We start from the raw sequence: 16,876 nt of genomic DNA on the forward strand, positions 1-16,876 counted from the left end.
TGTTTTTCTGTTGTTCAAAAAAAACCCGTGTACCCAACATTGGATGAAACATTTATGGAACGTCAAGGCAATGTCTGTTGTTTCCTCCCAGGAACACGAAACACAGAAATTTTTCCAAATGTTTTTCAGTTTGAAGAAATACAAAAGGTAATTCGCATGAAAATTTGCTCGACTCAAATAACACGTCTTTGCAAAGAAAACAAATGATTTTCAAGACGGAAAACGAGGAAACCAAATGTTATACGATAAATTAATACATCGATGTATATTTAGAACAAAAAAACGATCATCGTTCATCGCAGCCCGGGAGTCGTTTTGACCCCTAGCAAGGAACATTGGCGCTTTAAGCACGACATTATATAAATCTGTCAGCAGAAATATCAGTGAAATCTCAACAACGTTATACTTACAATGATAAGAGGTATGATCGAGATGGACCGAGGAATTAACTTGTTTAATCTGAGCATCGGCTATCGCTTTCTATTACACTTATGTGTATTTAAGCTACCAAACACATACGTGCGCGCGGGGCAGACGCGCGTGTGAAATGTTGCCTGTCCCAATTTTTAGGCTAAAAGTTCGTTGTCGATGTGATTAAATAAATTTTGGAAAGATTAGCCATTTTCAAAGGAGGAACGCTAGAGAAACGGCAATAAACTTTTTTCTCAGGTTTCTATTGTAAACGGATGGGCCGATGTTGAACCTTATGCCAAGTGGATTACAAGTGATTTATGATTTTTTAAAGGCAGTGTTGTAACCTTCATTTGAGACCGGAGCACTGGAGAAATTTAATATTTTCAACATATCATCATAATAGTTTAAAAGAAAAAGCATTTTACCTATTTCTTACAGAGATATTGTTGATAAGACTCTCAGACATGGAACGACCTTTTAGATAGATCAATTTGCAGTCGTAGACTGTCTGGCATGCCCTCATGACATAAACAAGGTTGTAAGGGTGAATATTATTTCTCCCTCTGTATTAGCTGCCCAGAATGAGAGAACTTCGTGTAAACCAATCTCTAGTATGTTTTGATCAGTTGCACCTGCGACGCCTGTTGCCTCATAAGAGTCTATAGAGACTTTTACCCAGATTTAAATTATCATTACTTCTAATGGTCAGGATAACATCGGTGAACCGAACTGGAATGGTCGTGCCTATCTCAAAGAAATATGTTTTCTTTCACCTCCAACCGATTGTGGAAAACTGCGATGAAATTTCTTGTCTGAGATGTCGAACAATTCTTACTGATATTGACAATATCAAAAAGGACTGGAACCTGTACTTGACTTCTCAAGCTGTCATGGGCGTGGTGATTCTTTTTTCTCGAGAAACTTAGATAATTTGCAGTGAACTAGCTGGAAAGTTGACGGTACACTTTCAACTTAAGATTCTGATTTGACTCAGAGATTTGAAACTTAAAAAAAGTGCTTATAGTAAGCAAGACTTTATAAGAAATGTTTGACGAGTCAGTCGATGGTGTCATTACAGGGTCACTAAGGATTATGGGGGCGAAAAAAAAAATCCCTACGTTAGGCCAGCCAATTAAAATACATTGCATAGTGAGTATCAGGTAGGAGTAATAATAAAGAGACTCGGAAGCCTTGCCTAGCTGCTTGGGCTACAGTTTTACTTCTCAGAGGAAGACGTCTCACCCCTCGTTAGCCCCCCCCCCCCACCGCATTACGGCCACCATGTTCTTTCTTACTTGATTACACCAACCTCAAATGTAAAACAATGAAGTGTGCTCTTGTTTTATGGCCTAACATTAAACTCTTCGAAGCTGATCGGGTGTCCCTAATCTGTAGCAAAACTTCACACGTGCGAAACTTGCTTTTCAACACCGCCCCCATGCTCTTCTCTCAATATGATTAAATGAATACTTTTTATTTCTGTTGGCCACCAAGATTGCTTCTTCAAATAACACGGGTTTTATTTTAAACGCACGCGGAATTAACATAGGAAGTACGTCGCAAGCAAATAAGAGAGGTTTTTTTGTAGCCTAAGGGCTAAAGGCATTTCACCACAAGGACCAACACAAGCAACCGATGTTTTTCTTAGCTGGAGAAGGTCATGAGTTCTGGCACGTCATGCAGATTAATGCTCATTTGATTGACTAAACTTAAACATATCAGTTGCCATGAAAAATTTGAAAAAACGTAAAAACAGTCTGTCACTAAAAAAAACGACGCATCAGTGTCCTTTAAGCGCTTCTGTTTTTTTATTGTTTGCGGTATGCCCACCAGCACAGAAGGATTCATCTGAGTTATTTTAATTTTTTTTCTTCAGATACCTCTGCCTTGTCGATAGACAACCTCTTCTACACTTTATCCCTAAGGCATTTTCTCCGTCTAAAGACTACAGTTCGCAGCTGATGAAAACAGCACGACAACGAATAACATTCGATGTTGCAGATGATCTCCCCTTTTGAAATGAATTTACCTTGAGGCATCTCTCAATGTGAGGTGGTACATCAAACATCTATTCATTCTAAATTGAGGGATCGTCGACTTTGTCCTTGAGCCGTTCGTATGCGTATACGCCTCAGGACATCAGAACTCCGTTTATTAAAATAATTGCAATAAAATTCTAAACCCAGATCGATAATTTCAATAAGTGATTGACAACAGGTGACAATCGGCCTTACAGAGAGAGAGAGGAAGCCTATTGGAGGCATGCCAGAGTCGATATAAGGTGTATGTTAATCCTGCTGTATGTAGCAGGGCTTACTTGAATCAATACCACGGATTGAGCTGATTTACTCAAACCATATCACAGAGCACTTCTCAGCTGAGAGTCCAAAGTCATCTGGGAATTCATCAGTTTTTGTTCATATTGTTCCGTAATTGGCTCAAAGAATTCGCGCTACCTTCTTGACCAATCAGATGCAAGACTAATGTCAATTGCGACTTAATAACTCACGTTTTCGCGCGCTTCAGGCAGTTTGCTTGTTTTCCTTTGAAAACGCATTGACTCCTTGTGATACTAATCTTCGTTATGATTGACTGTTGTGATGACTTTGGTCAGTTTTGGTTCCACCTGACACTCAATCGAAATGCGTTCCATTACACTGGTATGCAATGCTTGCGTTACTCAATCTATGGCAACCTACTTCTTATAACGATATAGCACCTCATACTGCACTTTAAATCGGCTACATTCTCAAATTGAATTAAATTAAATTACATGATTTCACTCTAGGCGGCTGATATTTCCTTCACAATTTCCATACACTCACATCATTTTTTTGGAATTATTTCAATTCATTTTCTGTTGATATAGCATCATGGCTAGGAAGCCCATCATTTTGTTATCTCAAGAGTCAACTTTGAAAGTTGAGAAATTTTCTAAATGAGGATAGCTATTACATAAAAAAAACGATGGAATTGGATTGTGCGCGACATTTTTCATGGTTTTTCCATCTCACTAAAATCGTCTGGCCAAAAAAAATATTAAAAAAAACAATTATTGTCTCAAACAAAACGGGTTGGTTGATTGATCATTACAGTATTAGGAAGATTTACAGCAATGCAAATAATGTATTTGATTGAAAACAACAAATTGAAAACGTCTTGAAGGAAAAAATTCCGGAGAGCTCTGTCTGGCCTATTTTTGACGAGTTGCGGCTAGGACTTCAGAGGATAGTTGCTAGACATTACTATACGACACTTTCTAAAGAAAGAAAAAACGTAAAAAAATGGCTGTTTTGGCAATATGACAGCTAGCATATTACTTGCTCTTAAAAAATCTATTCTTGTTCCTGAGTAGAAAACTATGGTATCTCATTTCTTCAATTGTACAAATCCTGACCAGACAAAATCTAAATTAGATTCCTTAGATTTTTTGTGGCGGTCAAGCGCAAAGCCGCAAACGACCTCGGGTTCTTTGATGTGAAGAGGTATGGGACTTTTCGAACCTATGCAAAGCATTTCAGATCGACGGCAATCAATACAAGAGTAATAATTTAGATATGATACGAGTTGCGAGAGGGAAAACTCAAAATTGTCTGACTCACAAATTATGGAATATTCCAATCTCCCTCGTCGTTCCACTCCAATGATTCCAAGTGGTAGAAAAAGCGAAACCACTGAAATAGGTATTGTGTTGTAATTTAAGTTCATGTTTTTTCAGAATATAAGGCTGACAAAAGCCGGTGTACGTGTGTTTGACTCAGTCGGCTTTGCGACCGCAAAATCTTGGCATATCCGGTTGTTAATCCAAGTTTTCCATAATTCCCGAATGATAGTTGGAAACTCTCTTGGAGTACGGTCGAAAAACCTGAGCCAGCACATATCGAATTAATTGAAAAGAAGAGGAAGGATAACCAAGGGACGGGCTTTCCTGTCCCTTCAGTCTGCTTTACGATTCCCTCGATCTTATTATACTTCCTGGATTATTCTTTTAAGACCCCGCGAAAAATTTCCTTGCCTCCGATAGGAGGCTTCGTATCACAGCTGGTAGTGGGGCTCAACAAGGATCTCGGAAACACGGGTTCAAACTACGTCAGATCTTTTTTCGCAATTTCTTTAATGGCAGATAATTGTTACAACCAGTTTTTAATTCTCATCGTGGTTTAAATATGATTTGTTTCATTAATTTGAGAGAATCTTTTTTTCTCAGAGCAACAAGCAATACTGGAGTTGAATGACTCTTGTACAAACTAATTAAGCGGACTTAGAAATTTCTCCAATGGCGAGATTTATAAAAGGGAAGTCAGTCATAATGTTATGTTGAGCCATCCGGGATTCTCTATCATTTCAAATCACAGTAAGTACCTCTCCACACTTCCACTACTCTCTCACGAGGGACCCAGATTTTTTTTCTACGTCCCGGCATCTCTCTTGACTCCATTGGTTTTAAACCTGACAGATACCTGAAGTATGGTCTCGTACACGATCCTGAGCAAGGACATCGAGACTCAAGTCAAATGTATTATTTTTCTGCTACGACTTAAACACTTTTTTACCCGGCTAAGAACGGGAGAATTGATTGAGTCGATGAATGATTTCTGAGTCAAGGGTCACCTGGTGTGTTCAAAAGTACTGAAGGGTCAACAATGCCCTTGAATGCTGAATGACGACCTTGAATCTAATGCGTTTTTAAAGATATAGTTCAAGTCATATTCCATGCGTGATAATAATTCCGATTTATCGAGAAGACACGCACCAGCACCACAAGAGGTCTGGGAAGGCGCGTGGCTGGCGAGAATGATTATGTCACCTCCTCGGTAAGTCATACTAAATATCCAGATAAAAGGGAAGGTTAAAAAAGGAAAAAAATAAATCACAGATGTCGCAACTCAACCCACTCTTAATTATGCTCACAAAAAAAGAACTTTTTCAAGTCATTTTTCATTTGACAGCCGTTAGCTGCGGTTTGTTCGCAATTCGGCGTTTCACTGCGCGGCCTTTTTGACCTTCAGATAAAAAAATATTCGGCAAGTTAAAACCAAAATACATCATGGCATGTCGCTGCCGGGAATGACAATAACAAAAATAGAAACGCTTAAGGGTCCCATTCAGTAACTCTTGTGTAGGTTTATCATTATTCTTGGGCACCTTCCAATTTCTTTCTCGTCGGCAAACAATTGCAGAGGTCGAAGTTCCCCATATTACTAGTTAGTGGTAAGGTCAACCCTTTTTATTTATTAAAATTGTTGGGGCCTTCAATGGAAGTAATGAAATTAGAAAACACCACTGAATATTTTTTTTCTTTTAAGATTAAATGAAATCCTCGGGGAAGTTGAGTGTGCGACTCTGGCTAATGACTGCACCTTTGGGGGAAGGACATAGATTTAATCGGGGTGGGGCGAACTAAATAATCCTCGAAACACTTTTCATAATCTTGAATGATTATCCCACGTTAAATACGCTTTAATTTTTTGGGAATAGTTTAAATATAACATCATTTTTAAACACCTATTTCCTCCTTCGCTAAGGGCGGATTTCTGAATAGTTTTGGTGGTAAGCAGAAATACGCCCCCGTGTCTCACAAATGCTTTGATCTCGCGCACACAGAAAATTGAGAAAACAATAACACTTGTTTCCGACAGTGTCCCAACTATTATTTTTACAGAAACAGTTTCTTTCGAAATAAAAATAGAGATACTTTCCCGTTTGGGCTTTGAAGTAACTTGCCCCGTAACTATCACGTTTTAACATCTAAAGAAAATAGTAAAAAAATCGTGAACGTGTGTTCTTTGTCGAAATTCAAGACGGTCAAATGACATGTCTGAGGTCGTTCAAAATAGCATTTGTGTTTGCTCCGAATATCAAGTTTTCAACATGAGTGCTTACTATTTTTTTCCATCGCTGTAACAGGCTAACCTTATGCTTTGTAAAAATAATGTATGATCATACTGAATCCAAATGGATGAACACCTTTCGTTGAAACAATGAATAATCGAAGCTGAGTAGATATAAAAAGGTGGGATTATTCGCAAAATCGATTCTTTTCTTGACATCTGGTTTTTGCCAGAGAATTAAGTGAATGTGATGGAATTTCAGTAACTTAGGCATTAGACACGGAGGGTAACCACCTTCATTTTTTGTCTTTTATTTCGTTTGAATATCGCTCGTACTTCCTGATCTTGCGCGAACGCAAAGCCGCTCTCTTGAATTCATTTACAGTTCGTCCTGATAATATGGCCGATGAAAGATGCTTTTCGAAATCCTGTAATTCACCGCCCGATGAAGCCAAACCAAGCAACAACAATCACTCACCCCAATTGATTGACACCTCGTTAATAAAAGGAGCGAAAATGATAACAAAGAATTATGGCGTAATTGTTTTACCAGTACGCTTGTTGTCATTTCAGTTTGTTTAACAATGTCAATTAAGGACACATCTAGCACCCTGCAATTTGGTTGTTTGCGCAGAAACACTCCCCTCAAGAACGCTGCGCCCAGCTGAGGGGAGTCGCTTATCATGAGTTATTCTCGTGAAAATCTCCTTTCCTATCTCGCCATCTATGGCTAATGACCTTCTCTCGAGCGTTAGTTAGGTCATACTACCCGATGATGTGAAATTTTAACAGCCGCGATGCCACCTAAAGAACAGATTGCGTTTTATGGCTCTTAAGTCTCACGTGCAAAAACAATAGCATTGCCCACGGATCAAATGATGGCAATTTACACAGCGTGATTATGCGGTCGCCCTGTTGCGTTCTTAACAGGATAAAGGACATGAGATCATCCTTGACCCGCTCGGAGATTCTTGATTTCATTTATTCGTCGCATCCGAAAATAGCGCTTTAGTGGCCAAATCGCGCTATAAACAAACCCAAATTTTCACGTCTTCGTAATTCCACTGCAATCTTCTTCAGACTATCCACTCGACTGTTTGTCCGCGTGGTTGACAGTTATTGTTTTCGTAATGACTATGATGAATGACAGCAGGACATAATTCGAGAGCAAAACCCAAGATACTGGAAATTCCGCCTTTAGACAAGCGCACAGGCTCGGCTCATCACACGGTTTGCGTATCTTTCGCGTCTAAATTCGCGTGGTAAACACCGTTAGACGCGTAGCCTTTGGACTGCACATTATAAACCGGTCAACAGCCGGTTTATCATTAGATGGACCTCTCCGGGTTGCTGTCTCCTAAGGCGAACGCGTTCTCAATTGCACATTTGATAGACGCTTCACAGTTCCCTGAGTTTATGAACATCAACAACCGACAGACACAATCTCCAATTATGTTCAACTGGGGATCCTTCAAGCTTACGAAAGATATGGAAGGTGAGAGAGAAGATATTTCAGCACCTCATAGGTGACTGATATTACTTACACCTTGGTTTTTTCGCTTCATTGTTTTAGAGAGGCTACGTAATGCAGGAACGGGGAAAAAGGTAGCTTTTCGGCAGAACTCCACAACGATTAACAGCGACGCGACAAGAACGGCGTCCGATTTTCGAAGAGTCGACGAACGATGTTCTTCCTCGTCTACCCCTCCAAGCAGTCCGCTGTCTTGTTCTTTAGCAAACGTGAAAGTAGAAATAGAGATGAAGAATTTATGGGACGATTTCTACGCTTTGGGCACAGAGATGATTGTCACAAAAGCTGGAAGGTTAGAGATTAAGTTCTTCCGATTTTAATACCTAATAAATGGTCTTGGTGAGCAAAATGTGGCGAGCCTTACAAATGAAATGAGACCCTTTCGAATAGTAGGGAACATGCGCTCTAATGGAAACGTTAAACAACGAAACATATGTTGGAGAATCTCCACGCTAAATGCTGACAATGATTGAAGGTTAAAAAAGGCCGATCATAAATTATTCGCAAATTGTGCGAAAATTGTCAGGCGTTATCTCGGTGGACGATATCGTAAGAGGAAATCACTCATTACTGGCGTGTATGCTAGTAAAGCCAAAAAATAACATTGCCATGAATCCGTTTACTTTCAGTGAATGAGTCTGTTTATGCCATTAGCCGGGTAAAATGTTTTTGATTTCCTAATCAGGGTTATCACAACAACGATCCATTATGATCCATTCTTTTGTGTTGCCATGTTTTGTTTTCTCTATGAACAAACGCGATTTGTAGGCCACGAACGCGTGTGGCCAGCATTTGAAACAGCAAGCACATTATCTGCCAACATTTTTCCCAACAAAATTCGAAATGAAAAGAAAACTCTATTATCTCGAGAGGGACAGGAAGTAACATGAATGCTAAGCTAATTAAAGGTCGTAAGATTACACGAATAACAGAAGAACAGAAGTTTGAGCTGATAGTGTGGAAAAGTGCTACGCACTATTTCAATGAGGTCCTTGTTAGTTTAGCTTCAATTTGCTTTAAATGCCAACGGTATTATCTGTTACATTTGGGTCTTGCAAAGTAAACCTTGTGTAGACAATTGTCATGGATCGGTTGTAGACTTTTTAGATTAGCCTCAGGGCTAATTGTTACTAGAATTTATCGACGAGACCTGCTTGACAATTATTTCTCATTCTCCACAAATCAGAAGTTTCGAAAACTTTCACACTCCCGTCAAAACTCTAATAAATTTTCGCGTTAATATAGTCTCGCCTTGTTTGGAAATTCTGTTCTCTTTTTCTGTCCTTTCTGCGGTTTTCAAACGGAAAGACCCCCAATTTCGGCGTTTTATTGTCGAAGAATTAAAGTGGTTAATTGCCTTCTAAGGAGATTTATCCCGTTCTCTTGGCAAACTTTCAGTCACTCAAATAAACATAAATCTTTTTTTAAAAAGTTATCTCTTAAGCTATAATGACTGTTTGTTTGTACAAAAATTATTTGCTCAAAATTTTTGGAAAAGCAAAGGCGACCAAAGTTTACTTAAGTTATTGTCGAGAAAGAAAGTCAAATACTCTCGGTTACTCACAAGAAAGTAATCTAATAATGGCCTTGAATTCGACTCACACAGGGGTTGCCTCTATTCTCCTTTTAGATTTCCATTCTTTGATTAGAAAGGGTGAAAACATCATAAGAATTCAATTTAACTGGCCGTCTAAGGTCTTCAGTTGCCGGAAAAAACAAACGCCTTGTTTGATAATATCACGTTTCAACAAAAATTACAAGCCCTCAGCTAAAGACCGAGTGCCTAAGAATTCCTTCTAAGGTCCTTCCCTTCTCATTAAGGTCATTATGAACTACTGCGTGTTCAAGGCACAATTCTCTCGGCCATAAATAAGGCCTGTGAAAGAGCTCGTACAAATACAGGACCAAATGGGGGCGAGTTTGGACGTAGGGACCCTTCCTAAGACGGACTTTTTTGGAAGAGGAATCGGTGTTACATTATTTCATCTTTTTTTTCTTTTGCAATGAAGTTCATTTTGCATAAAGCTGTTGATAGATTGACCTTTAGCTTAGTTGGGAATTCTACAGAAATGCAAGAGAAATCAGCATCGAAGAAAGTTAACCTTTTGAATTGAAGTGATTAGCGTGTAACTTCTCCAAATAAACTCAATATGTTATCCAGGAAAAATGTGATGAGAATTGACAGAGATTTTTTTTTTCTCGTTGTCTGCTTTCTCGTTCTTAATCAAACATAGCACACGCTAAAACCAATCTCGATCGTTAAAGATTGGCTTTGACAAGGGCGTCATCTTGTCATAGATTAACTACTGTACCCTCGCTCGTTAGTTGCCCTGAACAGCACTTTATTTTCTTTGGAGCAAGTGAGTCAGCATTTTCAACTATGATTACCCTGAGAGTTGTTTTCCGGTGGAGTATGCCTGAAAATAGATGGCAGTTGACCATGATTAATTAATGTTCTCGTCAGTGTCTCGGTCTTTGTATTTCAAAGAGGAAATCCACTGATTTTGCTCAAACGTTTAAGTAATCTTAAGCCAAATCAAGTCCTGAGGTGTGACCTATTTCATTTGGTGATTCGAGATATTTGATTTGCTGACTAACGTTGCTCATGCAGTTTTCCTAGTTTGGAATTGAAGATGGATTCTTTGAGTTAGAAGTGAAGAGGCGATTATATTCAAGATCTGTTTAAGATCCCTCTTTCTGAAGGCGAACATGACGCCACTTTTGCAACTTTGGTAAAAATATTTATGTTTGTTTGTTTGTCTGTAGGGGTCAAGAAAAACCAGACAGCTACATTACTTTGTCATTACCGAGGAAATTTAGTGAAAAATTTTAGACATTTCTTTAACGTTCGTCTGTCACGTATTGTCTTTGGGGAAGTTGTATCTTCCGTAATGGCTTATATCTTATTTTGCTACGTAAAGTTGCCGCAGAACTTTCACAGTTCAAAACACGACTGTAATATTCTGTAAGAGAACTTCTGAGAAGAACTTAGGAGTAGCAGCTACCCAAATGTAGTGTTCGAAAAGTTGGTGCTCGATTCACGAAAAAGAAGACACCTCGCACCCACTTGGCAACACCTTCGGACAAATTACCGGCTAAGACTACTTAGGTAAAAGCGGAAATGGTATTACAAGTTACGAGAATGGAAAGAAAACAAAAACAAATTTGATTTGTACCTCCCTGAGACTTCCCGTGTTTCCACAAAAAGAGTCGTCATTTTTTGTTTACTTTCCTTACTACAATGTAACCTCAGATGCAGATTACACAATAAGTGTCGAGGGAGCCAACAGAAAATATTGGTTTAGTCATCGAACACTTTACATAACAGAAAAGAACCTCCCAAAGCGCCAAGTGGTTGGCCACCTTAGTTGCGGGATTCCATCATACACCGAAATCAGGTGTATGAAACGAAATCGAGTCATCCAAATCCAAGATGGATTCAGTACCTTTTGTTTTTGCATGAGCGCATCAACTTAAAACCTCGCGTGTCTGACTTTCCAGTTTCGTTTCAGTTCTGTCTCATCTCGAACAACTCAGAAGACATTCCTTTCGTAGAATGGGAACTTCAGCATTAGGTGCCAACAAGAGGGAGAAATACTCAAACAATCGTCTTGTGCTCCAGTAAACACCGCCTTTAAATTATTACGAAGTTCGACACAGAAAAAGAAATATTATAGCACATAGGTGGATCTCGGGTTACTGTTGGACAGTTTTCGAACCAATTGATAAAGATTTTGTGGCATGAAATTTAAGCGTAGTGAGCCTAACATATAGTAGCACTAGGGTCCATTCACAGCCAACATCATTGAGACAGTTCTTTCAACCAACTTGGACTACATAGTAACCTATGACAGTACTCAGTGTGAAAGTAAGAGTTCCAAGGGCTTCGTCTTCATACTGCGTCATAAGTTTGAACATGGGAAAACTAATTTAAGGCTTTTATTTAAAAAAACAATGACATGTTTCCTTCAAGACTTTGATTTGGGGGCCACCCTGCACAGCAAGATAACCTTTGCGACTGAATCAATTCGGACAGAGAACATGAAACAGCCAAGGTAATTTAAAACTGCAAACTTATCATCCCCTCCTCTTTCATCTTTCCTTGCCAGGCGCATGTTTCCGCCGTTCCAAGTGCGCTTACAAGGTTTGGACCCCACGGCTAAGTACATCCTAATGATGGACTTCATACCAGTGGACGATAAACGCTATCGGTACGCGTTCCACAGTTCTAAGTGGCTGGTGGCAGGCAAAGCAGACGCCAGTGTACCCGGGAGGGTACACATTCACCCTGACTCACCCTGTACTGGACAGCAATGGATGAAACAAGTCGTTTCGTTCGACAAACTTAAACTCACTAATAATCTGATGGATGACAATGGACATGTAAGAAGATATGAACATTATAAGTATATGTTTTGCTGACGAAATTTTGAGGTTTGAATCACTGTTTAAGAGAGCTGGTCGCCACAGACGGAAATACGGCGGATTCGTAGCTTTGTACTTTTAATATCCATGATTGCGGCGTTTCTGGAAAGATAATTATAAGATGGAATAATTTCTCGTTCAAAATTCTGGGTCTATAAAGTATCACATATCACTTAAGCAGGCGCCTAACACCGACATTTTTTTAGAGGAAGGTTACATGAATGTTCAGGATGTCTTTTTTAAGCAAGATTTTGTATGAGATGCTGGTTGTGTACTAAGCCTACAATCATCTTTGGACTCTAATGTCTCAAATCAAAGTTTTATTCTTCGCCACTGATCAATTTTGACTTTTGTGTAAACTGGGAGAGGCAAGAGGTATCATTTCTTGGTATGTTAATGACTATGGTAATCTTGATAATAAAACTGATAATAGTAATAATAATGATGACGAAGATTATAAATCAAGATTATAATGTTGATAGTAAACATAATGATGTAGTTAATTTTTGATGATCATGCCGATGGTTGTGATAGATGATATTCTACATCTCTCTGTTATTTCAGATTATACTCAACTCTATGCACAAGTATCAACCACGTTTTCACGTCGTCCTTGATAACCAAGAGAAGAGTACCATGATTAGCGCCCTGGGAGCGAGCACAGAACACGTTAAAACATTTTTGTTTCCAGAAACACAATTCATGGCTGTGACCGCGTACCAGAATCATATGGTAAGTAGATTACAAATTTATTTCTCTTGATAACTGATGAAGATTCCCTCTTTTTCATTCCTGAAATGTTCTTTGGGGACAAGGAGTGGTTTTTATCCCCTAATAAATACCGGAAATGTCAGTGATGGTCGAAAATTAATTTCTTTTCTTAATCGACTTCACACAAACCTTACTGTAATCTTGATGTCCGTTCCGAAGTCCAAAACCTACGTGTGTCGACAACATTGTAAGGCCAATAATGACGATGATCATTAATTGTTAATGCTTCTCCGCATAAGAGATGAAAGGAAACCTCATGGCACTATGTGACGTTTTTTCAATCTGTCAGCAAAACACCGTTCAAGTTACCAACAAACGTGGCTCCACGTAAATACTGCTGCGCTCCTCTCTTCATAGGCATATGTAATCTCTTGTTCTTAATAATAATAATAATAATTTATTACTTATATAGCACAAAATACATGTGGATATGATCTAATGCGCTAAGTGAAACCATATTTTGACTTTAACTGACTGATAAAAAAGCGTAGCACTAATAAAGAATTATTCACTGCGGTGAATCGTTTCTCTAGTGTCTTCTACGACTATTTTGAGAGCAAAACGCTTAAAATGACAACAAAATTGATACATTTATATTTTCCTCCATCTAATTTGCAATCCTTCAACTTTAATTGTAGCAGGGCCAAAAGATTAAGTCTTATGCCACAAGAGGTTTTTGTTGTTACCCTCCGTTATTCTTATACCCTTAGTGCATCTGTTCTCTTTTGCCTATCTTAAAGAGGGAGCATTTTTTATATGCTGGAAGGTTTAAAGCAGCCGAAATATTTTGATTTAAGCGGAAAATTAGAATCGACGTTGAGAAAGTGCTGAACAGGTGTTTGGTACATATACATACTAATTATAGTTCGTATCTGTTTTCTTAACCAGATAACGCAATTAAAGATAGCGAGCAATCCATTTGCTAAAGGATTTCGTGACTGTGATCCGGACGATTGGTATGTTTTAAAAACAATTGGTTTTTCCCAGCCTTTCTCCCTAGTGGAGAAGGTAGGGAGACACCCCCTAAGCACGATGTTACGTTTGTCCTTCGGAGTTGGAGCGTAATTTAAGTTGTAAAGGTGTACAGTAAAAGATAAACTGTTCTGTTTAGGTCAAGAGTAAGCAGATAAATTCCATATGTGGTCAATTCTTCTGCCTTCTTAATTTACATCTTACACAGATAAAGACACGACACGGAATCGCCATTTTTTCTCCCTTCTGTGTTTGCCTCTAGCCCTTTCATGTGGCATTAGTAAATCTCTTTCTTTAGGTGAATGTAAAAATGACTCAAGAGCATTATCGAATAATTCTGTTCATTTGTAAGGAATTACTTCTTGAGAATTTCTTCAGGTTTATGGAGTCAACCCCACCAGCGCCATAAGCGAAGTTTGCCGCTTTTATCTTCGGGCGCTCTTTTTGGACAGCTGAACGATTGGGCACTGAGACGCAAATTTCATCTTCTCTCTGCAGTGTAGTGGAAGTCATAAAACAAATAGAGCCAGGATCAGTAATGCCTACAGCGAAGCCTCGACTTCAAAGTGAAGTGTACCCTCCGAAGTCATGTAATTCTAACCGAGAAGGGGGCGACAGTGTAACAGGTTATTAGTCATCTTTCTATATGTTTTTAACTGCTCTATGGGCTGATGGTAAAGTTATCTGTGTTTTGTTGAGATTTTAACCATGCTGTCTTTTAAATTTTTTCAATTTCATTTTTCCAAAATTATTTTCTCAGTTATGTTGCCAGTTTTTAAGCTTATGAAGATCATAAAATTTACTGAACTTTAAACACAACCCAAACATCCATTCTCTTCAATTACCCTATCGTAGGAATGGACTGTCATCTAAATAGAATAAGGAAGATGGTTTTGTTAAATTCTACCCGCGTTTTCAATCCTTAACTTTAAGAACTTCAATTTGAAACTGAACTATTGGTAAAAATGACAAAGAAATCAAAATAAACTTGGCAACTACCAGGATAGCTTTAATTTGTCAAAACGGAATGCGATTTTACACGATGTAAAAGTAAAAGACGTTTCACAATTTATTGTCTCCTTTTAAATGGCGCTCTCACTCCACAGAACCCCAAATTTTTAAAGATGAAAGAATAAAAGACTTTCTTAGTGGCCCAGATGAATCATTTTTCTTTCTTTTCATTCCAGGGACAATGTCAAATGTGACCACACCTCTGGTTCCCATGAACCGTGTTCTTCCCTCTCTCACAGTCCCCTCCATTACGGTCCCGGCTTGCACACCCATCATGAGTCCAACTATTACGTCACCGCTATTCCATCCACACCCTACCTCCCCTGGAGCAACTACGGCTGTGTACCGAGGCTTCCCGTCTATACGTGATCACCGTAGTATGCCTTATCCCACACAGTATCTTAGGTACAATTCAGGACAGCAAAATGATGTACCTGGATATCAATCGCCACCAGGAACCATTTCCAGTCAATGATAAAACGCTGACCAAATGAGGACTCACACGAATTTTTTTTTATAACTGAAAAAGCAGTCTATGGACAGCCTTGGGGGCAAGTTTAATTACACTGGTTGGAACTCCACTGACCTCTGGGAGGTATAAGAACGCCGGCTTAGAACTCGCATCGTCCGAATATTACTTAAGAGACAAAAACAGAGTTCGTTTCTTTGTCTTGACGAAAAAATTTAAAAGAAAATTCCTAAATAAAAACATTTTTCTTCCATTTAACAGAATGGAAATAATTATTTAAGTGCATTTTTTTAAATCAGATTTTGTTCATACATTGTATGAAACTTAAAATTTATGTCAAGATTATTTCATTCATTAATTCTTCATTTTGACCCAGTCTTCTTTGTATTCGTTTTGTTCATGTGAAGTCCTTAGTACGTACAACGAAAGTTTTGCCTCTGGTTGCTCACTTGAGTTTCATCTGTCAATGTTACAATGAAAAGGGCAACTCGATGCCTCCATTTAATACGTTCACGAACTAAGTTCCAGCCCAAATGAACGATAATCATAAAACACTTGAAAAAAAAGAGAACACACTTTTCGCTTGTTTGCTCAGGGTCTTTACCAAAAGGAAGTTTTCGGAGTTTTAATCCAAACCAAAAACGGAGCTTTTCGATAACTCCCTCTTGAAGGGAGACAACGGCGACATACTGTGGACTTGGGAAACTGTGGTCTTTCGAAAACTTTGTCGTCAAACGGTCACGAGATCTGTCACTGTCACCTTGATTCATTACTGTTTTAAAACTATTATGGACCGAACACTTTTAAATGTTAGCTGTTTAATCTTAATTAAAAAATTAGCCAGATGAGTGCGAGTATGAGCTGTTCTTGATCGATATTCAAATACAATTAGCCTCAGGCCATGGGAATTTTCAACCATGTGAGACAGAGGGAAACACAAGCATCTAACCCCTTCTCCCCCTGGTTAGGGAGAGAAGGTGTAAACGACTGTTTCACGGCATTCGGGGGACACCAGAAGGTCGAAGGGCGAGAGGGAGACTAGAGACCACTTGGAGAAGGACTGTCAAAAGAGGTGGACTGGAGAGCTGGAATGTGGCCAAGACGGCGGCACGCGCGTCGGGGGGTCGGGCGGACAATAGGACGGCCTTATGCGCCTACAGCGGGCGCAACGAGCGATGATGATGATTCCCCATTCACGAGTAGAGCAGTAGAAGTAGAGCGCGCTATGCCTCCCTGACACATAGGACGAGGGTGACGACATTCACATTTGGAATTCTTGGTCCTACGAGGTTCCAGACCAACCTCGTTCATTTCAACGTTGTCACCCTCTAACTAGAATAGCTTTGTGTCTACTTCTCTTGAACCTTTCTTTGTAAGGTAGAACCATTGGGGGATACTCAAAAAAGTTGTGCTTTGATGTAATCGAGGCGGATTTGACCAATGTATTTGTTT

At 39.1% G+C, this 16,876-nt stretch overlaps 1 protein-coding gene across 1 annotated transcript; it reads left to right on the forward strand.

The window, feature by feature from the left end:
- Positions 1 to 6,514: 6,514 nt before the first annotated feature.
- LOC131790705 (T-box transcription factor TBX10-like) lies at positions 6,515 to 15,677 on the forward strand. The gene is made up of 7 exons (XM_059107956.2): positions 6,515 to 7,740; positions 7,819 to 8,068; positions 11,886 to 12,159; positions 12,766 to 12,933; positions 13,861 to 13,928; positions 14,443 to 14,570; positions 15,132 to 15,677. The coding sequence occupies exons 1-7, from the start codon at positions 7,578 to 7,580 to the stop codon at positions 15,428 to 15,430; spliced, it is 1,350 nt and encodes a 449-aa protein (XP_058963939.1). The 5' UTR covers positions 6,515 to 7,577; the 3' UTR covers positions 15,431 to 15,677.
- Positions 15,678 to 16,876: the final 1,199 nt, after the last annotated feature.

This window comes from Pocillopora verrucosa, chromosome 2 (genome assembly GCF_036669915.1).
Source record: "Pocillopora verrucosa isolate sample1 chromosome 2, ASM3666991v2, whole genome shotgun sequence".
Taxonomy (NCBI): Eukaryota; Metazoa; Cnidaria; class Anthozoa; order Scleractinia; family Pocilloporidae; genus Pocillopora; species Pocillopora verrucosa.

Bases quoted from the DNA above. Each gene is read 5' to 3' on its own strand.
- LOC131790705 (XM_059107956.2), top strand. From the start codon at position 7,578: ATGGACCTCTCCGGGTTGCTGTCTCCTAAGGCGAACGCGTTCTCAATT. The intron at 7,741-7,818 runs GTGAGAGAGAAG...TCATTGTTTTAG, and splicing joins GCTTACGAAAGATATGGAAG to AGAGGCTACGTAATGCAGGA. The intron at 12,934-13,860 runs GTAAGTAGATTA...TTTCTTAACCAG, and splicing joins CCGCGTACCAGAATCATATG to ATAACGCAATTAAAGATAGC.